Genomic DNA, 22,646 nt, shown 5'->3' with positions numbered 1-22,646 from the left:
CACAGTGGACAACGGTCAGGCACTGATCGATGCTTGCAAGAACCACCAAACCTTCCATGCGATTGCGTGACAATAAAACGGTTTGAAGTTATCAGCAACACAATTTGGCACTACCAATCCGGGTGAGAAAGCTCCATCACTCGAGAAGGTTTTACGTGTAGTTTACGGCCGCTAGCTATTACACACACCCGCACGGTGCTCAATGCAATCAAATTCGATCGCAGTTGGCCAAAGCAACATGCACTTTTCGCATTCCGATGTCAAGACTTAAAATAGTGCGGTGTATATGCACGGGGATTCTGCCATAGGAAAATTGACTGCGGATATATACAGTTGTCCTGAAGGTGATTTCATGCAAAAGCAGATTGGGTGGATTATGGGTCAACGCAGTCAAGATTTAACGATTATTACCAAGGGGCATCGATGTTCAGTACAGATTTTCAGCTCAAAAACCGTGCAGCGCCGTGGTGCGATGGTTCCAGCTGGTACAGCTTCGTTGACCGGAGATAAGGGGCATAAGGCAATGAAAGCCACATTTTAGAGGCAATGGTCCAGTCAGTTTATTAGCGTTGAACGGTTCTGTTGGTCCAGTGTGGCATCTCGTGAGGGTTACGAAGTAAAGGCGGTAGCAACTCCGTCACTGGCTGCCTGACATCCATATCTATCAGTCACTAACCATGTGTTTGTTTCGCCGTATGGTCCTGATCTGGGGAGGTGACTGGTGGACTGACCCACACCGGGTGGTTCAGCTATACCACTCATTCGGTGCTTAACTGCCGTGCCACCCCCGAAGGCAGCACAAGGGCTGGGATACTGCCAGGTTGCCCAAGACTAAACGGGGGAAGTCGAGATGCAGAGGTCGGGTTCGAACCAGGAACCTTCCGGTCAGCGAATTCGCGCTCTAACCGCTGAGCCATCTCACCCCTTGGGTCATCTCCATCCGTCAGAAGGCTGCGTGAAGACGGCTCCACAAGGTAGTATATGAAATAACCAGCTGAGTCCTTAGATTGGAAAATTTAACTGTGAACAAACTACAACGCACACTGAATCAGCGCATTAAGATTCTTCAGCTAGAGGACGCCTTTCGGTATGTAGGCGGTACAAAAACACAGTGTAGGAGCGTCGGCAGCTACGTTGAGTCACCACTGCCATACGCCATTTTATAGATTCGCGACAAGTCTCGCAGTCTAAATGCTGCTGGATGATAAAAGAAGGCTTAATCAAGTGTCTTTCGTGAAAGAGAGTCCTCTGTGGGAGTATGAAAAAAAATTGATTATGCTTAGCGGACGTTTGTAGTGAAAGATAGCAATGGCGTGGGGCACAGATAATCCAAATTCAGTATTAGGACCGCGCGCACCAACGGAGGAAAACATCGGTCTCTGATCATTCAAGCTATTATTGATTTTTTCATTTGGGTGGATTATGGGTCAACGCAGTCAAGATTTAACGATTATTACCAAGGGTCATGCGCCCATCTGGCCGACCAAAATTGAGCGCCAGTTTAAGGCCGCACAACGAGGGGCAGGAGGAAATTGCACGACCGGAGAGGCGATAGAAAGTTAGTTCGAGGAAGTGTAAAAGCCGGCAAAACTAGCTACGCAGGTCTTCGTCCTCTTCCTGGATTGGAATCGACCTTTAGACGGGCAACATCAATGGTTACAAACATTGCCAGACATGGCCAAGTCGCGCCCTAAATGGCGCTAATGCATCCGAGCTATTACCTTCAATGCATAGTTCCCTTTCCCGTCTCCCCACTTAACAGTCCTGTATTGACGCACCAACTTATCAGCTCCCGCCTCTAATGCGCAACTACCTACCCCACCTCCCCAAATCATCGGTGAACGAAACTGTGGCAGCTACAACAATTACGACAATTACGCGGTTCTTATAGCTGACAATGATGATGACAGATTCTGGAAGGCTAGACACGAACTCACGGAATTTACTTTCGTGCCAAGTCTCCTGTGTTGTAAGCAGTTCCAGAGAGGCCCACCGACGGCTTCGTGAGCAACGACTTCACAGTTTGAAGATTACCGAAAAATGAAGATAAGAGATGTCATCACTCAACAGACAGCGGGTCACCAAAATACACCACCAATACGCGGTGGAGATATCGTGTCCGTCTTCTTGCCAACCGTTCGTCAGATCAGTTTGCCACACCCACTTAATGAGTGATGTTTCCAGACAGTGATCGGCAAAGTGCTGCGCCCGAATGAGAACCGATGAGGAACCATTAACATCCAGGAAGGGTCAAGTGTGAACAACGCTGTTAACCACAGCGGACATCAGAAGCCAAACGTGGGACAAAACGACGGCGAATTTAAAAAAATCTTTATTCATATTTTAGGTGTATATAAAAAGCGAGGATCAATAAAATCAAAAAATAGAGGACGACGCAAAGTCGATCATTGGTCCAATGCGAGGTTCACGGATAACGAACGAACATTTGGATGTGAAAGACCATCGAATAAGGTGATCACAAGATTTGAAGCAAATCTTCTTGACGCCTCAAGAAGATGCTCTGCTAGTGATGTGCTCAGAAACGGAATTCCTTGGTGCATGTACTGTCGATTTGTTGCTTTTTGTCTGCAATTGCCAGGCTTCCACATGTTCAGCTAAACTGTCATACCACTGGTCCGGAACAAGCGGGAAGTAGCTATCCATCTGGACCAGAAATCGTTCACGATACAAATCCGGCGTGAGGATGGTTGGCGGAGGGGCCTGGGCACTCGAGATGGTCTGTTTGATCATCATTTCCATTCGTTTGTCAAAGGTGAATTTCCGGAGGTAATCCACCAGGCCGATCACCAACTGATTGGTGGACGGATCCACACCAACCAACAACGAATAGTCCATGAGGAACAAGTCGGCCAGAAAATTGGTATCCATCAAAAGGCAATGGGATAGAGCGTTCTACGAGAGACGGAGAGTGGTATAGACGGTGAGAAATGAATCTCAAACAATCCATTCGTCTACAGCTCTAGTTGATGAGATAATGAGCGAACGAAAACAAGTCACGGAATTGCTTAGGCTCTAAATTTGGTTATTTGAGTAATTACTTGCCTTAGCTAAAAGCGACTGCCGAGGGAGTGAACGGTCCTCAAGACTAGTGAGAGACACACAGAAGATTACGATATATAGACTGAATGTTCAGATTGACTGACATGCATTTATTAAGTAGTATAAGTATAATATGATAATAGATAAAGTATACATATATGATATAAACATATGATATAATAGTATAATAATAGTATATACAATACAAATGCGAGAAAGCTAGGCCCAACTGCCAGCCATTGGCTGGGAATTGTATAGTCTAGCCACGCAGCCAAAGACACGCCAAACCCACCAGAAAACCCCAAAAACGAAACCAAAAAGTTGCCCAGTGGGTTTCAAGCGTGTGCCACGCTACCTGACTGGGAAGTCTTGACTGGCGGGTCAATCGATCGTCACAACCAGGACAGTTACCGGGTAGTCGTTCGATGAGTCGCTCAAGCGTGAACACATTCGCCTCGGGTGTCAGAGGTCCGGAGTTCAAATCCCGGCACGGCCTTTGGATATGCACAGCTGATGAGCTCCAGTAAGGGTGAAATTCGAGTCCCGTGTTTTCTCTCTTTGGTCTGGACTCACTAGGATAATTGGGCCAGAACAGGAGAACGACTGTTCCAACGAGATGGGTGTGAACATGAACAGAACAGCTATCCCGCAAAACCCCGAAACAAAAGAGACGAAACATGTACACGTTCAGCGCTGGAGCCGATAGCTGACATTCTTGCAACACGAATCGGCTAGTGGACAAACACTGGTCTCACAAGACTGTCGCGATGTGGAACTGGGAGTCGGGGAGGAGAATGTATACGACAGAGGCGATAAATTGCGTACGTGCGTGGCGAAGCACCGTGCTGGTGAGTGCCTCTAACAACTGCCAGGTTTAGGGCCACTCTCTCTAGAGAAACTCCAGTTGCCAGCTGCTGTGGCATTCAAATTTCGATGTCAATCAGATAGGCAAGCCTCTCTATCTGGCTTCCTTTCGGTCCCTGGTTTAGTGAAAGAAACTCTTCGATAAAGGCAGTCCTTAGATACTCGAAACAAAACCAAGAAAAAACACATTCGTTCATCGACTGAGTTTTTTCCACGATACTCATTCAGATTTGGTGATAGCATATTGGAAGAATGCTTCGGAAAAAGCGGTAGTCATCAGAAAAAAAACCATGAGCTTTTTCGCTTACAATGACTATATCTCCACCCAAAGTGGTTGCGCATAAGATATAACTGTGATCTAAAGGTAACACGTTACTCATAAAAAAATCGCTCAGCGGTAACACCTTTCCGGTGCCTTGCTGCCATGCTATCCGGAGGAAGCACGAGGGCTGGGATACTGCCAGATTGCCCAAGCCTAGACAGGTTAAGTCGAGAGGCAGAGGTCGGGTTCGGACCACGGACCTTCCGGTCATTAAATCCGCACACTAACCACTTGAGCCATCTCGCATGTTACTCATAAGGCCACTGGAAGCTTTTGGACAGTCCATGACTGATTTCGTCCTTCCTGACGCAGTTCCTGGATTTCAGCGGCCCTATGAGTAGTGCGTAGGACAACAACGTATTGCGATACCTTAAATACCGCACCACCCGAAACATGAGGCAACCTGGTGCAGCATATTCGGTGAAAGTGGATCACCATAGTCGAGAGACTAGGCTGGATTCGATTGACTCTCGTATCAAAAATTAAATTGCAGTGCACTGTTATTTAACCAAAGGATTTCGTCAGTGCATTCAGGCCACTCCCTTAAATGAGATAATCCATGCTTTAATATTATGCGACCCGGAAACCTCGAATCGAATTCTTTTGAGGCAAACCAACTTCATTTCACTGAATGTTCGATAAGATCCAATCCAAAAGGGAATGGAAAATAAGGTCCCTTGTACAGAGGGAGTAGTAACCGACCATTTGTGAATGCGGCAAACTGGACACCAAAGTGTCCGCACATGAAACCGTGCACATTGTGAGCAGGGTGCGAACGTACTTTTGAATGTACGCGTAAATACAATGGACCATCAACAGAAGCGTTCAACAGATTCTGATCCAGGAGCACGGGAACACTCTTCTTGTATGTCAAATTGGGGATCGCAGTCTGATGGCGTCCGGTCTGCGCCAGTTGTTGTTGTTGAGAGTTACCAAACTGCACTGTGTCCGTACGTGTTTGGCGATTGTCTGCAACGGGTCGGCCTGTGGAAGCATCCCCATTTTGAGGTGTTTTAAAGGCGCTAGCTTCATCCACCAGACGTTTGCGTAATGAGCCTTTCAGATCATAGATGAAGGCCAGTTGAGTTCGGTCGAAAAATAGATTTTCCATCACCAGGACATCGAACCGATGTGCTTCACCAGACAGCGAGTTTTTGAAACCGACATGAAATATTCCGAGAATCCGACAAAGGACAGAAAGCCGCTATCGAAACAAGGAAAAAGAAAGTGAGTGAAATATGGGCGTTGCACTCTTTGGAGCAGGAAAATAGGATAATGAACGCGAGTTTGAGTCACTGATAAGTACTCACTTAGGTCGTTGTAGCAATGAACGAACGGCTTGAATTAATTTCTTTAAGTGGATAGGGGTCCAAATCCCGATTCAAGATACTATAAGGGTCAACCAATCAAACTAACGTTACGGGGACGGGGCTCCAAGTAACTGCCAGACTGGAGGAGCAAAGGACTAGGGAAGAGCTTCCCAAATACACGCATTCCGCGAGGCAAAAGGTCGAACTACAGCGAGAGTGACCATCATCATGAGACCATCTACGTTACTCGTTGTTTCGTCAATAGACGATGAGTTATATGGAAGAGTGCTAAATCCCATTGTATAGGCAGAAGTGGATTTGACCACACACAGAATTAGACTCAAAAGTCCGATCCAATCGATCGGGTTGGGAAAGCAAATGGCCCAAGCTCGAAAGACCTCAGTGGTTAAGACGCGAACTTAGTGACCAGAAGGTTTGTGGTTCGGACCTGACCTCTGCATCTCGACTGATTCGGTCTGAAATTGGCCAACCAGACAGTATCTTCGCTCTCGGGTTTGTTTCAACTGACATGGCAGCTAGGTAGCGAAAGGATGTCACAGACGAAGGAATACTACTTATGATAACTATTAGACTAGCCGGATGGCGCATGCAATGGAACAAAACCCCCCTCACGATGATCAGCTAGTACTCGTAGAGGCGCGTCGAGCGCCTGGCAGATCTAATCGTTGTTTAGCTGTATTCAGAAAATCGCCCGCAGTCGAGTCCAATCAATGGGGGTGAGATGGCTCCAGTTGTCAGAGGGCGAATTTACTCAACGGAAGACCTGCAGTTCGAACCCGACCACGGCCTCTCGACTTCCCTTGTCTAGGCTTGCGCAACCTGGCAGTATCCCGGCCCTCGTGCTTCCTTCGGGTGGCATGGCAGCTAGGCACCAAAAAGGTGTTACAGTTAAACGATTTTTACTGGAGGACTGGAAACCAAGGTCTCCAGGACCGGTCCGTTCAATAAGGCCCACGCTCGATGGAAGTGATTATCCATGGTTCCAAAAGTATGGAAAAGCTGGACGTCCGTCGAAATTAATTCGATGAATAAACACCCCCCATTGGAGAAAACAGTATGAATTTGTACGTAGTAAGGCGTACGCTGCTCTTCGTTTAACCCGTTTGTCCCTGCTGAACTCTGAGGGACAGAGATTCAGTCACTGCGACGCTCATGAGTTTATTTTAGGACTCAGGTCTGATGAGTGCATGGCGGGGTCATCAAATCAGTTGGTATGTGCTCGGTCCTGTATTGCTTGAAACCCAGGACTCTGAGGACATAAGACAATAGAATTTTAAGGAAGAAAAAACGCAACTAGTACGAAATAACCCAAGTTCGACGAGCTCTGAGAGTCGAAAGAAAGCAGTCTGGGACCACAACCACGACAATGACTAAACACACCTGTTCCAGGGCAGCTCCAATCAGGTAATCAAAGTATTGCTGGGAGATTTCATGGAACGTCTTCATTTCGATTCCAGACAATTCTTTGACAACAAAGCGTTCATCTGTGAAATGAAGAACAAGAACGTTAGGAAAGGCGGGCAGAAAGATACGTTTACCACAACAGGTTATTGGATCCCGCGAAAGTTGTTCAGTCTGGCTCAGTTGGATTCACTCGGATGCTCTTGCCAACTGAGCTGAAAGAAATAACATCTGCGTATTGTCATGTGAGAACAATTAAATGGTAAAAGTTGTCGGTGGACCAATCGAGACCGAGTGCACGAGTAGCAAACGCAAACGGTCGATCCAGAAATATTAGGAAAATGTGTTAAAACGGAACTTCTCCAGCACCACACTCACCACAAGTCTTCATGAACAAGGACCCGGATTTCCCACCACGAGCGTTCCATTGAAAGCAACGTGACAGTGAACGAATGAAACTGAGAGGAGGAGAAAAATCGGAACTCAGTTAGTCTGGTTTGGGCGTGTAACCTGAAGCTCAAAAGTCACTCGGTGGAAAAAGCTACAAGAAATAGCCAGCTGTCTGTTCTAGGTTTTGTGGTTGACTTGACACCCGTGGACCAAGTTGATAATACCCCAAGACTAGTGAGATGAAAGTTGTGGGGAGAACGCTAGGATTTAGGATCTGCAGTACACTACATCCCCTCTCGGGTCACGAAGAGGTGCCACCGGCGGAAAGATCGGTTGCGAAAGGGATGAGCGAACTCACAATATCGCTTTGTATGATGACGAAACGTTTGCGAGCAAAATGCCAGGCTACCACCTGATCAACAGCCAATGACGCTTGTTCTATCTGATCAAACTTGATTAAAAATCACAAAACAGGGTAGATTATCATGAATATGGGGACAGAAACTAAGACCCCTATAAATATGGATAAAAACCCCTGTAAATGAAGCCAATCTATATAGAAAAGCCTAAAAGCACTGTTTGGCCTCGTTGGAAGCCAGTCAAAACGCGTGGACTTCCGATGTACATCACGTGACTGAAGGGTGACTGGCGACTTGATCACATTGTTGATCAGCTGACCGGGGCAAAATGGCTAAAGGCTGCTGCTGATGATTTCCAGTAAGGATGGAACAGATGTATGGTGGTTCTCTGCTTTTCCCTATGGATTAGCTTCAATGACAGGATGAAATCATTCCTGAGAATTACCAGACCTAGCGAAATACACTCATTTGCAAATAAATTTGGCCTTGCAAGAGACTCACCTGGAACCCAGCTGAATCTCTCGGTTTCTGTGTTTCCAGGCCACTGAATATGCTGCACCAGGCCACCTCATGTTTCAGTCGCTACGATATTCGACATATTGCGATTCATATATATTTGTTAATGCACTACTCATAAGGTTGCTGAAAACTCCTCGACAATCCACAACCTAGAAACATCGAAACCTAGAGAGGGTGAGTCTCCCGCAAAACCGAATTTGTTTGCAAATGAGTGTATTTCGCCAATTTCGTGCAATTTGATTTCAAGTAGAACATAAGGTTGACGGAAACCCGAGATGACTGCAAAAGGAGAAGCGATCATCCGAGGAGCCAGCCAACACATGTGACCAAGTGATATGGATCCTGTGAGCGGTGCTCGATCCTGTCCAAGTACGGATGAGAAGCCTCAGACAGAATTACCACAACTCCTCGCGCTACATAGATTAAATGCGAGTGCCAGTGAGGTGCTCCAATTGACGACATCGTGCAAGTATGCCAGAGCTATATTTTTAGTCAGGTCAAATCCGGTTAGGAAGATGCCACTGATGTGGCCGGAGATTGTATCGGCAGTGCCTATCTTATCAACCATTCATATTAAAGCAGAATGGTCCATCCCAGGTGAATCGCGTAAGACATTCCCAGTGCAATGTTTGCTTCGAGTCAGTGAATCGGCAATCCATAGAACCAGAAATAAGGTTCTTGAATGGTTCTAGTTGAAAGTACTGCCATGTATGATAATGTTCTCGACGGAATCGGTTCCTCTTGAGATACTATTGCGCCTGAAGGAGACTGTGAACCTCAAAGCATGTTCTAAACGGCACATGACCAGATTCTCAAATAACGCATTGCTTCCGACGAAGCCATTACGGTCAAGCACTTGCTCTTCCATCGGAAATGATCTCTGCCCAACCGAACTTGCGCATTGGTCTCGCGCAACTTTCAAGTGAAAAAAATTAGACGCGAGACTAAAACACAAACCAGACGAGCGGAGCACGCGGAGCACTCGTCTGGTTTGGTTGTCTCAATACCACAAACAAGCCAGATGACTATCGTCCGTGCATCGTTTTCTTACACTGAACTATGTGCCCCTGACATTGAATCGAGTAATGATCCGGATAACCTGATACCACAGCCACATCGGGACGAATAGGACGATAGTTTAGATGAAAGATAATAAGAGATAATCGTTCAGCCGTAACACCCTAGCTGTCATGTCACCCGAAGGAAGCACGAGGGCTGGGATACTGCCAGGTGGCCCAGGCCTAGACAGGGGAAGTCGAGAGGCAGTGGTCGCGTACGAACCAAGGGCCTTCCGGTCAGTAAACTCGCGCTCTAACCACCGAACGGTGGAATGATGTTGCCCCAGAAATAACAATTTCTTGCATTTTACTGTTTTATCTGTCACGTAAGCAACGTGCATACAATGTACTGTTTAGCCTGATATGGTATGGAGCACACAGAAAAAAATGTGACTGATATGCCTGGAGAGGCCGTTATCGGAATGATGACCCCGCAAGCTGTAACGTTTCAGTCAAACAATAAGATAAGTAAACAGAATCCTAGGCAGAAATATCTGACCACGTGAGCGGCCTACCTGATATCTCCTTGTGGCAGCAACAACTGTCGTAACCGGAAGAATTCGGATGCGTAGTAAATACAGCAGAAGAAATTGGTGGTCGAGTCGGAGAATTCTGAAATGCGTGAGAGGGATCGAAGACAGCCGTGATGAAATGGACATTGTCTCAATCAGAAGCACAGAAAATGTGAGAAAAAGTACGCAATAAACTCAAACTTGAAATGGACATCGGTTAGCAGCCGGATCGTTCGGGGTCTCTAGCATACCATGGAGGTAAGATGAGGCACATCTTAAAAGCCAAAAAGCACCAACGGCACCCAAGCTATTAGTTACATTCTTCATTCCACTCGGCCACGCCAAATCTTTCCGCCTCCAGGTTTCCGAATTGGGTACACAAGAAAGAAAATTTCGGCAGGCGGCAAGTCAACATGAGCACTGCATGGTTTAGCCACCTTAGCTTGCAGTGCTGGTTACATTTTTCGATTCAACAAGAAACCGCCTCCTAATCGCGTCACTCCGACTCCAGCTGTAGGTCTGAGACCCGGGAACATCTCAGACCCTTCCCCCGAAGTAACCAAGTTTCACATCTGTACACTGTGGTCCGATACATGGGTCATTCGAGATCCAGAAAGATGCCACGAGTAACGCGAAGTGTAAAACGCAATTCTGACTTTCGGGGTTAGCGCGACCAGTTCGTTCAGCACACTAGCGTCAGAGATAATCAAACTTCCGGAATATCAATGTCTCCCTGAATTCTTGGAAGCATGCTCAAAGAATCTATGCCCCCCACGCCCCAATAAGAGAAGTCTGGTAAAATACACTAATTTGAAAATTAGCTTCATGTAAACTGCAGGGTCAACTGAATCCCTCTTTTACGACACTGTCCAATAAGGGCCTTCTCGAGACACCGAAATATTTTTCATGGCACCATACTACTTATAAGGCTGTTGGACATGGCTCCACCACCCACTACCGGTGGTTGTGATGAGTGCCACTCGGGGTTCATAAGTACATATGATTCCACATCGCATACAATTTGGTGTTCAAGGAGAGCACGAGGCCTTTAAAAACTCGGAAACGAACGGTTTTCATCAAGCGGCACGTCGTTTTAAAAGAACAGCAATCTGTTCAACCCATGATGGAATGGTTTTTAGATATGCTACAGTAGAACGCAGGGCGGTTATCTGACTCGGAGTTCGGTGAAACGTTGACGAAATTGGAAGCAGAACGCCAGCTGTAAATCGTCTTTGTAAATAAACCTATCACAGATATAACTGGACCATCGACGATTAGTTACACGAAGGTACATATCATGTAGTCGTAATTGAACAGCATAAATGGGAAATTCGAGCCTGAAGAAAACCCCACAAGATGACATTTCTTTTGAAATGTCATCCTCACATGGTAACGAAACACCTGCGAGCCAGGTGACAAGTTCGGCGGAAAGATCAATTGTCACCCGATCGACAGCCAATAGATTCTCAAGTGCGATTAATCTTATTACTTCATCGTTTGCAAGTAAGGGACAAATTTTACGTGAATGCGGTTATCGATTTCATCGCACTCATACTTTGAATGGTCCTGTGGGCCTAATGTGATTTCACACCAACTTGCCCGAAGAACGAAAGGTGGTCAAGATTTCATATATTACTTTTTTAGTGAACGGGAACGTGAAATTTTTGGGTGAGGAATTTCATGACACAAGTTGGATGACAGGAGAGCAGGTTCACCCTATTCCAGGACTTTCCTGAGTGGCTGCATTTAAGGCAATGACTATGAATCATGTGCTATTCGTTGCGCCAGGTAACCCGTCTTGATGACCAATAGACGAGCGATCCCAACAATATGAACGGGCAGGGTGTGTGAACAATGAGGTTGCCAACGCGTAAACTCATTGCAACAGAGATCAGAAAGGTCAGTGCTGCGTACATGGTGGAGGTCAGTTGTCACACTAGATATTATGAACACTCAAGTGGGCAGTGTGTTCAAATGCTGGTTGCTCGGGGGTAATTGACTGTCGGTCAGTTGAGATCGCCACTGACCATGTCTCCTCACATGGTAACGAAACACCTGCGAGCCAGGTGACAAGTTCGGCGGAAAGATCAATTGTCACCCGATCGACAGCCAATAGATTCTCAAGTGCGATTAATCTTATTACTTCATCGTTTGCAAGTAAGGGACAAATTTTACGTGAATGCGGTTATCGATTTCATCGCACTCATACTTTGAATGGTCCTGTGGGCCTAATGTGATTTCACACCAACTTGCCCGAAGAACGAAAGGTGGTCAAGATTTCATATATTACTTTTTTAGTGAACGGGAACGTGAAATTTTTGGGTGAGGAATTTCATGACACAAGTTGGATGACAGGAGAGCAGGTTCACCCTATTCCAGGACTTTCCTGAGTGGCTGCATTTAAGGCAATGACTATGAATCATGTGCTATTCGTTGCGCCAGGTAACCCGTCTTGATGACCAATAGACGAGCGATCCCAACAATGATATGAACGGGCAGGGTGTGTGAACAAGGAGGTTGCCAACGCGTAAACTCATTGCAACAGAGATCAGAAAGGTCAGTGCTGCGTACATGGTGGAGGGTAGTTCAGACCGGAACGCCCGAGCATGGGTGAAAGGAAGAAGGCCTTCGCTGCGCGGTATTTTATTACAAAATACCAACTGACCAGTTACAGACTATTGGACAGGTTAGCAAAACTCTCATATGCATCTTATTTACAAAAAAGCTGAACGTCCATCTTCTCCTGAACTCATCTACCTGAACTGTTACTCAAATCCAAGCAAATGCTACAAAGCGACTCCACAAATTCCGCAATAGATCTCCCTTTTCAAGAGACGCAAAGTGAATTTACAAGAAGACATACTACTCACATGCCTCAGTAGTATGCCGTTACGCCGAGTCAAAGCGGAAAAATTGTGACAACCAAAAGGATTTATTCGGAGTGACGAAACGAGAAACTCACGAATTTTAATATGACGGTTACATGCTGACTGCGGGACTTTCTCGCCAGCTACGGGAAGAGTGCCAGTTGAAGCCTGTGTCCCAGGCAGGGGATTGGGTGGCGGGGAGGATGCGGGTTGCACCGACGTGAGGTTTTTTGAGGAACCACTGGGGGTAGGGGAGATCACAAAAGTGGACGAGGTGACACGTCCTTTCGCACCTGAAACAAACGCGAGAGTGCGACAAAACTGACAAACAACCGATAGGAAGACAGATGGGGAAATGTCAAGAAGAAAGGGTATTAGTAGAACGAAAGCACTCAATTAAATCTGGATGTTGATGTGCTGATTACGACAAAGCATTATCAAGATTTCACACGGTTTTTTTAAGTGAGATAAAAGTATCGTACATCACCATATTACACTTTGTGGTCGGCGAGATACGTTTGATGAAATAGAGTGTGACGGAGAAAAAATCGGACAGGGGGGAATTAGCCTGAAAGTGCAAAGATCTAAGCGCTGTCGAGCCTATATGAATCCAGGTAAATAAGCAGATTAGGTATGAAGGCCTGATGTGCTCGAGAATGTAGGTCAGATAATCTTGACTATCGTGCGAAACGACAGGCGGACTTGCAATGAAGCATTAGACCGCAGAGATATGTTCGTCTAAGATAATGCACAGGATACTTCCAGCTGCCTAAACTGGGGCTTATCTGGTCTGACATGTTACATCCGCGGTTGATTAGATGGGTGTTGATTTGCTCGCCGACCTTGGTAACTAGCTTGCAACAGTTCCAACCTCAGTAGAGGCAGTGTGCAGTTGATTGGCTACTTCCTCCTTTCTCTGCCTGCATTTATAAAGTCTTCGAAGAGTAATTGCTATTCTCCCACGTGATTGGCTGATTGGAATATGCTTTATTGCAATCTTATTGGCCGGTTCGCAATTCGTCAAGCTTGGCGAACCGAACAAAGACCAGCTGATCAAGCATCAATGAACTCACCCGAGTCACCAACATTTCGACAAATTAATTATCACATCGCGACATACAAAGCTTCCAGCAGTCTCGATTAAAGCTGGATTGAAAGGATGAACCTTTTTCATTTTCGGATGGAATAGAAAATGTGATATCTGAGAAAGGTACTGCGTAATATTAGGGTTCTTCAGGAGAACCTGTGTGGACGGGGGGGTGCACTTCGTTTGTCCGCAACCCCGAAGACAGCAACCAGGTTAGATGAGGTCACTTCAAAACACTTACCCTAACTCTACCGTCACATTTCAATCGCTAGGTTAAATTTTTGCTCCGTATTGAGATGGTAAATCATGAAGTTTGCGTGCTGAGAAGATCGAAAACGCGGCTGATGATGAAAGCACAAAAAATTACCTTCATCTTTGTTCGGCTGGTCAGGTGGGTGGCATGCGGAAACAGGCACCTGCACCATATTCGAGGCGCTTTTGTCCGCTTTGTCTAAACAAGTGGGCCGGTTGCCCATCGATGTGGCTGTAGAAACGCCGTCTTTGGAGGTTGGCCTGTAGGTGATCAACATAAAAGAAAGCGGTTTCCACAACAGTTGAAACACAAGGTAATAATACACCAATAAGCGACACACAAAGTACAGAGTTTTGTTTAACATACACTGAAGTCTACACTTGATTTCCGACCACGTCTAAAGAGAGGGCAAAAGATAGAGACCCTAACAGGGGTAACCTGTCGATCCAACAATTTTTTGCTACTGAAATAGATGGGGAGCCCCATGAATTTTTGGCCAGTTCAGCTTATCCGCTACAAACTACGTAGCAAGGATAAGTCGGTTCCAACAGCTACAGTTTTAGTCAAGCATTGGGAGCGATGACATGATCAGTTAGTTAGTGTGTAACTGCGTTGAAACTAGGCAGCTATGCATTGAAGACGATAGCTTTGATGCACGATAGTCACATGGCCGAGTGGTATCCCGCAGTGTCATCAAGTATTAATAAGCTGGGTTCTTCGGTCTGTGGGAGGGAGCAGTTGTCAACCCGACAGATTTTAATGGTCAGTAAATTCATACTTCGTTGCAAGGTGTTGGAATCTCCGCCTCTCAGCCGTTTCCACTCACCACAGTGCTGAGCAAACTCCCGTGACATGCTGAGTACATGTCATAAACAAAGGTATGGAGCGATGATTCCGACATTCACGGTCTCCTGAAACCATCCGGCGCACCTCAGAAACGCCAATCGGATGCTCACATCAGAACCGATGAATACTTCGCAGATGCCGACGGTCGAACATCGAGAGTCTTAGCGCGTAGAAACCAGATTTCTGATGGGTATGACAGCACGCAAAGTTAAGCCGCAATGTACAATTGACGGATTAGACGTCAAGGTGCCACAGACGTAGCAGATTGGCAAGAGCTGCAATGGCCTTCCCGATCTAGCCACCAACCAGTTCACCACAACTTATACACCTACCCAGGTAGATGAATATATAGACCATATCGATCGGCCGAAAGATTTGAGAAATAAAGCGGCGCCTGTTGCGGAAACTACACAGGGCAGAAGGTGGTTTTTGGAGAAAGCCTGCAAAAATGATTATTGCTAATGTCAGAAGTGACTAACATCAGATTCATCCCACGTTGGTTCGATCAATCCGAGTGATAACGGTTTTTCTAATTTGGAATAAGAAATGATTCCGATCAACAATCCGGTACACGCCCTGATCTGGATTTACGAATTCTCAGATCTTATTAGTTCGAACATGGATACTTTGAAGTTCATCGATGAAAGCACAGTTCTAGAAACTTCTAGTCGATCAAGTGAAAGGACAGAAACAGGGAAGGACGGTAAGTGGGTGGTTAGTGACTATGAAAGACGTGGCTGTGTCGCGTAGCCAACGGTGGTCTAGTATCAAAACTATCATCTTCATTGCACAGCTCTCAAATCCTGCGACAACCACGAAACCGGACCATTCGACGCCCCCAACGCGTAGCCCTCAAGCCCTCATTCTTCTTGTACTATCTGCCAATTTGTTGTATCGCAACAAAATGCAACATTTTGGCGTAGAAGGTTTTACTCGACCTGTAAAGGTTTTGCAGCTGAGAGCATTGTACGGATAATGGACACCCTCGCGCTGTCTTGGTTTGACACAAGGCTATCACGCACTGCATATTATGGGAACGTTGTCTGTCTGATCAGCACCTAATGGAGTAGAATTCGGGCCTTTAGTGGTTACTTCCCCACACTTCTCATCTCTAGTAAACGAATCTGAGACAACTGCATCTCAGTGTACGGTTTGTGAACTGGAAAAAAAACGGAACTCCTGTGATCCATCCACAGTCAACAGTTGATGGCTACCAGCCTCGTATATGTCACGGCCAAACTGAGCGACAACCAAGCACATCCGGCTTGCGAACTTTGCCACCTCTCCCTAAAATCTAAATTCCCATAGTTGTTGTCCAACTCGTGCAGATGGTGTGAAGAACTTGAAGGAATTGTTTCGAGGACATCAAGCACTTCAATGGAGTTAGTTGTGGTGTACGCGTCAGAGTACCAAAGACTTCGAAGAACAATGTACAAAATGACTGGAGCAGTACAACATGGCACAAATCGAAGTTTTTTCAGGGGGGTTGGGATAAACAATGTGAAACTTTGGTCAATTCAGTCTGTAAACGAACTGCCTTCACACGCCGTTAAACATCAGTACTGAGTAACGAAACTAGTCCATCAGTGGCTGTGTGACCAAGTCATTTTGACGCACCTGCGGGAATCGAGCAACAGATCGTGGCGGAAAATGGACGAAATGGCTACAAACCAAGGCGGTACAGAGGCGTTGCTTGATGCACTTAGCTCATTCGAGTCAGACACAGAACCACAAGCATTTTTATCATCAGAAAATGACACCTAAAGACTGAGATGCTGTTGGAATAATTAAGTGCAGTCCATACGGTTTCAGATCTGTCACTTACATCGAGCAAGGTCAAAAGTGCTACCAAAATTCGAGAGGAACAGCGTTCATGAATATGACTTTATTTAGCCGTACCAAACCACCACCAGCCCGGTGCTAGTTTCGCGGTGGACTCGGAGACACCACAAACCACGGTTTGTCATCAAGGAAAAACAGCAACAGAAATTACCAAGTATAAGTAAATAAATAAGAATGATCGTTCAGCTGTAACACCGTTCCGGTGCCTAGCTGCCATGCAACCGGAAGGAAGCACGGGGAATGGGATACTGCCTGGTTGCCCAAGCCTAGACAGGGCAAGTTGAGAGGCAGAGGTCGAGATTTAACCTGTGAAGCAACATAGAGGTAAATAAGGAGGACTTTAGGCAGCCCGAACCTTGGAATTTAGTTGAACGAAAAGGCCACACATACCCCAACTCGGACAAAGCCGATTGACCCATCTGAAGTGAGGCGTTCACCGAATTCCGACTGGTTGCTTCGGTGTGTAGATCGACTAAGTGGCGCTCGTATTCGGTAGTGCTAGAAATGGCGAGATAGGAAAGTGAGAGAAAGCAGAGTGATGGAAAGCTCGTCGAGGTGGTTCTTGTTGACCGTGCCACAAGGGAGCGTCAACTACGAAATGCCGACATACTACTTTATGGACAATCAGTAAGCTATACTTAATAAAATAAAATATCAAACACGATCCCATGAGATCATCACAATCGGCCAGCCACCTATGCTTTTTAAATACTATGTTACCTTATGCTACTGGATTCAGCTAAGTAGCATGCAATTCAAGATGAGTCTGAGACTTTCGCTCTATTGGCATCTGTTCCTCCGATCATGAATAAAATGTGAGTACCTGTGAACGGTGAGCTTGAGGGTATCCATGGTGAGTAGTCGAATCACATGTAATTTTAATCAACGCATAGCTGAAGTGATACTTGGCAGTGAATACAGCGAATGAAAAGACTTCTGTGTGGAGGGAGGCATGAGGGGAATCACATGATACCGGAGACTACGACAAGCCTGTTAAATGGAGGCGGTCCTTTGGAAAGAAAAAACTCAGACAATTTAATCGGAGCTGCATTTAACGTGGCTGTTTGAGAACAACGCACTGTGGATAGCGTGCGGCGGAGTCAAAAAAAGGCAAGAGCGGGCAAAGATGTCAGTTTGGCACAATCATCCTCACCAAATATAGCGCAAACATGGATAAGAAATCAATGGTTGGAAATTCACTGATCTCGCATGACGGTTGTCAGTGAGTAGTCAACGCGCAGTCACAATGATTGGGCTTATGCCAGGCTAACTGGTGATCGAAACGCTGTCAGAACAACCGGTAAGCATCTTTCTCGCCCTAAACTGTGCCAACGCTTGTCACTGAGCTTTACTCAAGCTTCAATAAATCGCTGATTTTGTTTTAAAGCACTCAACCAAACTGAATCTTTAGAGAGCGTTATCAGAATGACGATCTAGTCGCCTCTGGTAGTTGAACTACCCGAATGTCAAATACCATCGGTTATGTTGACAAAATATACTACTCACAACGTCGCTGAGAATTTATTTCGGTGGCTAAGAAACAATGACAGCGAAGAGTGTGTAAAATATTTTTATGTATGGTGACAAGCTCACACAGTGCGAGCGAAACGAAATATAAACTCCAGTTAATCGTGTCTGGGTTCGAACCCGGCAATTCTAAATCAGGTACAAGTCAATTGTTTGTGGGAGTTTTTTCCACATTCTTCACAGGTTTTATCCAATGTCGATAGCATGCAAAATTTCGCACATGATATGCCTTACATCAGGTTGACGAGGTACGTCATATATATATATATATATATATATANCGGGGAGATGGGGTAGATAGCTGCGCATTATAGGCAGGAGCAGATATGATTGATGCATAAATACAAGGCTATCAGTAGATCTTCAATGTGGAAGATCGAGAGGGGAGCTATGCGTTGAAGGCAATAGTTTGGATGCAGGAGTGCGATTGAGGAAGCAACTGGGCCAGGTTTTGGCACGACGGGGAAGTTATCTCTAGAACTGGTGTGGGCTAAACCCTCTGGACTATCGAGAGCACGAACCTACGGCTTTACTGACACAGTCCGCCGAATTGCCTCGCAGTTGTACCCAATGGTACCGGCAGAGGATAGAACGTGGCCGAAATCAATGCATTTGTATGGAGCTCTGTATTTAGCCATGGTTCGAGTTGATCCCATCCATTGCAAGACCTGCCATCATCATCACCATCATCGACATAAAAAACAAATGATTCGCTGTCGTAACGAGACAGAATGTTCCGGACAGCAGATTAACGGAGGTTTTACGTAAACATAACCATGGCCTACTCAATAAGGCGTTGTTTTCACTCCCAACCAATTGTTGACGAAACGTTCGATCGGGGGCAAGCTATGATGCTGCTGCTGCAACGTGAAACCAAAGCGCTACAATCAGAGTGCTGTGGGATCTTCAAACATTCCTTGGCTGAGGATCACGTGATCCTGCTTGCACGTGGTCACGAACCGTTCAAGCATGTAACCAATCCTAGTGGAGTTCATTTTTTCGTCTACTTGCTGCACTACTTAGCTAAAATACGTTTGTCGTTGAATTGGGCGAGGTTCGCAAAGGACTATAGGTAAATCCCGGTAATGACACCTCAATTCGACACGATGTTCGCTTTAACGCTTCATTAACATCACCATTAACAGCGTAACATCAATTTCCAAAATTATGCTTCGCTGTCGTGGGACCTCCGTTTATTTGGAAGACTTATTGTGCAGAAAAGAATAAAGGTGGACAGGAAAGGGACTTGGTGCTAGCTTACAACGATCATGCTGAGGTGCTTACAACTCCAAACACTCGTTCAGGCAATTTGGATAGGAATTGGCAACAAAAATGCCAGACATCGATTGGCGGACATACCTTGCAGTGTCTCCAACAAGGGTGCAGTGGGGATCACGCGGTCCCTATCCTGGAAGGCGAGTCGCACCGACAACACCCAGACTTTCCGAGATCTCTTTTATGCTCCTCTGCCAGGTAAGAGATTAGCCACCTATCTGCCTCTGCCACCCTGAATTAGGCACAGAAGCCAACACTCTCTTCGGAAAGCGTAATACAGCTTCTGATGCTGGACACATTCTGCGATGGAAGTTCCCGTTGTACAATCAAACACATGCTTTCTAACTGTCTCGTTACAGATTCGCCGACACCAACCCACACGAGCTGTGGCTCTGAGACAGCGGTAGTCGAACACCTGAGTACATTTTACTTTCGCTACTCCAAGAGCCACAGAACAAAACAGCCCACATTGTAGCCTGATACATATGTCCCATTAGATTCAGCGATATACAGCCTTGATACCACAGATGTCTCAAAATGGCAAACGCGACCGGGGTCTTGCGGACTACAGCATTGTTCTCATCTGTCACACAACAATAGCAACTGAAACAACTTCGAGTAAGTGGCATGTACAACACCTGTGCTCAAATTAAGACGATTCATACAGGGATCACAAATGCAACACGACGCCCAGTTTCAAACAACTGTGCAAGAGACAATGTGATTTTTTCAGAACACAGGAGAGATTTCTACGAAACACTACAACGATTTTTGGATCACGTGTTGTAGAGTAACAACAACTACACCACTGTGACTGTGAACGTCAAAGACCCATAGACGATCACTCTGGTAGGCCACCCAGTTTGTATGTGCGCCAACACTCGCATTCCAATCGTTCTGCTGTAACACCCTTTCGGTGCCTAATTGCCATGCCACCAGAAGGAAGCACGAAGGTCAAGACACTGCCCAAGTTTAGAAGTCGAGAGGCAGAGGTCGGGTTCCCAACCACAGACTTTCCGGTTAGTAAATCCGCGCTCCAACCATCTGAGCCAGCTCGCCTTTCAATAGACAAGGACAACTATGAAATAGCGGCTTCTCATCCAGCGATTTCATGGGAGACAAGCAGCACGGGATGCTTTCCCAACTCAAGACAATAAACCGAACACAGCACTGTCACCAGTTGTTCAAAACTTACGACAACGCATAGGCCACGATAGAGGTCAATTCGTGATCGTTCACATAGACGTCCGGCGCGGCCAACCGAAGATGTTGAATCAAGCTTTGTCGATAGTCCAACGACCGTGGATCCCGATCAGCACCATCCAAAAGGGCTGAAGGGTACCGTGATCGTTGAAAAATAGAGCAGGAACTAATTTCGCCAAACAAACTGAGTTGCGGATGTTCATTGGGCGGAAAGGGGTCATCGAAGATCTTGGCCTCGTTATTGGACGGGAGCAAAGTGTGAATGAAGCGACGTACACCTGAGGGTGCATTCAGGGGGACTGTGGCAGCGGAGGCGGCAGCCAGAACCGTCATTTCTGCGACTTTGGGGCTGGTCATCCTTCCGTTCATTACGGGAGAGCCAGGGTTACTAGTGGAATGGGCTGATTCCAGGGGGTTGTAAATAACTGTCGGAAAATGGAACAGACATATCGAAATTTCAACACAGAATGACAGTGAAAAAGAGTAGGACAAAAAGTTTATCATTCCACCCGGTACGCTACCTTTTAAGTTCAGTGGATCTAGGATGTGCAACGGATTTTTCGTTTTCGTGGGCAAATGGACCGGTTTAGCAGACGTTGCATCACCATCATCCTCTTGAGTGTGTACGGACAATAGATCTTGGGAACCAAGATTACCACCGTGAACGGAGGTTTCTGCGGGAAGGCTACTCCCCAACGTTTCACTCGAAAGCATCAGAATGTCCGAACAACTCTGTTCGGAAGTTGGATCTGGTGAGACCATGACAGCCGGCTTGGGAACCCGCAGGTGTGCAGTATCGTTTTCAACGTCAGGTAGGTTGGTATCCTGGTTGACTGAAGCATCACTGCCATAATCTGTTTGTGAGCAGGGGAAGAAATAGGATAGAATAGATGTAAGCGTCCACAAGAAACTGGATTCAAAAAGGAACGAAAAACAAATCAACGACGTATCTTGGACGAGAAAATAGTTCAGCTGTACCACCTTTTCGGTACCAACAGAAGATACCAACAAGAGGGCTGGGATAATGCCAAGTTGCCCAAGCATAGACAGGGGGAGTCGAGAGGCGGAGGTCGGACTCGAACCACGGACGTTCCGATCAGAAAATTCGTCCTCTAATCCAATTTTGAACCGCCAAATCCCTGAGTGGATTGCAACAGTCTTATCGGTACTCGTTACCTAGCAGTAGGTGCACCGTGGAACTCGCGGACGAGTGATGCTGAGTTGTGTGCCTCAGTTGGTCTGTGAGAGGTTGGCGGAATCGAATAATTACTAATAACACTAATAATAATACTCATATTAATAATATCCTTCCGAGGCCTAACTGCCATGCTACCCGAAGGAAGCACGAGAGCCAGGATACTGTCAGGTTGCCCAATCACAGACAGGGGAAGTCGAGAGGCAGAGATCGGAATCGAACCCCCGAACTTCCGGTCAGTAAGTTCGTGCTTCAAACACCGAGCTATCCAACAAAGTAGTTAAGTAGAGCCCTTTTAGCTGTCGCTGTTATCTATGCACATGTGCATTTATGAGAGACCGCATTCAGAGTTGCATTCCCACGGAGCAGAAATCGGTACCATGAACAGCAACGCACCATAAAATAAACAAACAAACAAACAAATAAATAAATAAACAAATAAATAAATACCCATAGTAATAATATCCTTTCGAGGCCTAGCTCCCATGCCTCCCGAAGGAAGCACGAGAGCCGGGATACTGTCAGGTTGCCCAAGCACAGACAGGGAAAGTCGAGAGGCAGAGGTCGGATTCGAACCCCGGACCTTCCGGCCAGTAAGTTTGTGCTTTAACCACCGAGCTATCCAACAAAGTAGACATACAGACCCATTTTTAGCTATCACTGTGATCTATGCACATGTGCATTTACGACCGACTGCATTCCCACGGAGCAGAAATCGGTACCATGAACTGGAAC

At 46.2% G+C, this 22,646-nt stretch overlaps 1 protein-coding gene across 1 annotated transcript in view; it reads right to left on the bottom strand.

Moving 5' to 3' along the window:
* Positions 1–22,646, bottom strand: part of T265_08692 (hypothetical protein) — a gene marked incomplete at both ends in the record, with an annotated part of 83,898 nt that overhangs the window by 17,668 nt on the left and 43,584 nt on the right. Inside the window, 10 exons of the mRNA XM_009174566.1 lie at positions 815–951; positions 2,630–2,913; positions 5,028–5,450; positions 6,958–7,061; positions 7,357–7,436; positions 9,820–9,916; positions 12,779–12,976; positions 14,138–14,283; positions 17,102–17,209; positions 20,709–21,892. Of these exons, the coding sequence (XP_009172830.1) occupies positions 815–951; positions 2,630–2,913; positions 5,028–5,450; positions 6,958–7,061; positions 7,357–7,436; positions 9,820–9,916; positions 12,779–12,976; positions 14,138–14,283; positions 17,102–17,209; positions 20,709–21,892 (2,761 nt within the window). The remainder of the gene's footprint in view (positions 1–814; positions 952–2,629; positions 2,914–5,027; positions 5,451–6,957; positions 7,062–7,356; positions 7,437–9,819; positions 9,917–12,778; positions 12,977–14,137; positions 14,284–17,101; positions 17,210–20,708; positions 21,893–22,646) is intronic.

Source organism: Opisthorchis viverrini (assembly GCF_000715545.1).
Source record: "Opisthorchis viverrini unplaced genomic scaffold opera_v5_229, whole genome shotgun sequence".
NCBI lineage: Eukaryota > Metazoa > Platyhelminthes > Trematoda > Opisthorchiida > Opisthorchiidae > Opisthorchis > Opisthorchis viverrini.
The sequence above is the reverse complement of the archived record's forward strand: the minus strand, read 5'-3'. Positions and strand labels throughout refer to the sequence as shown.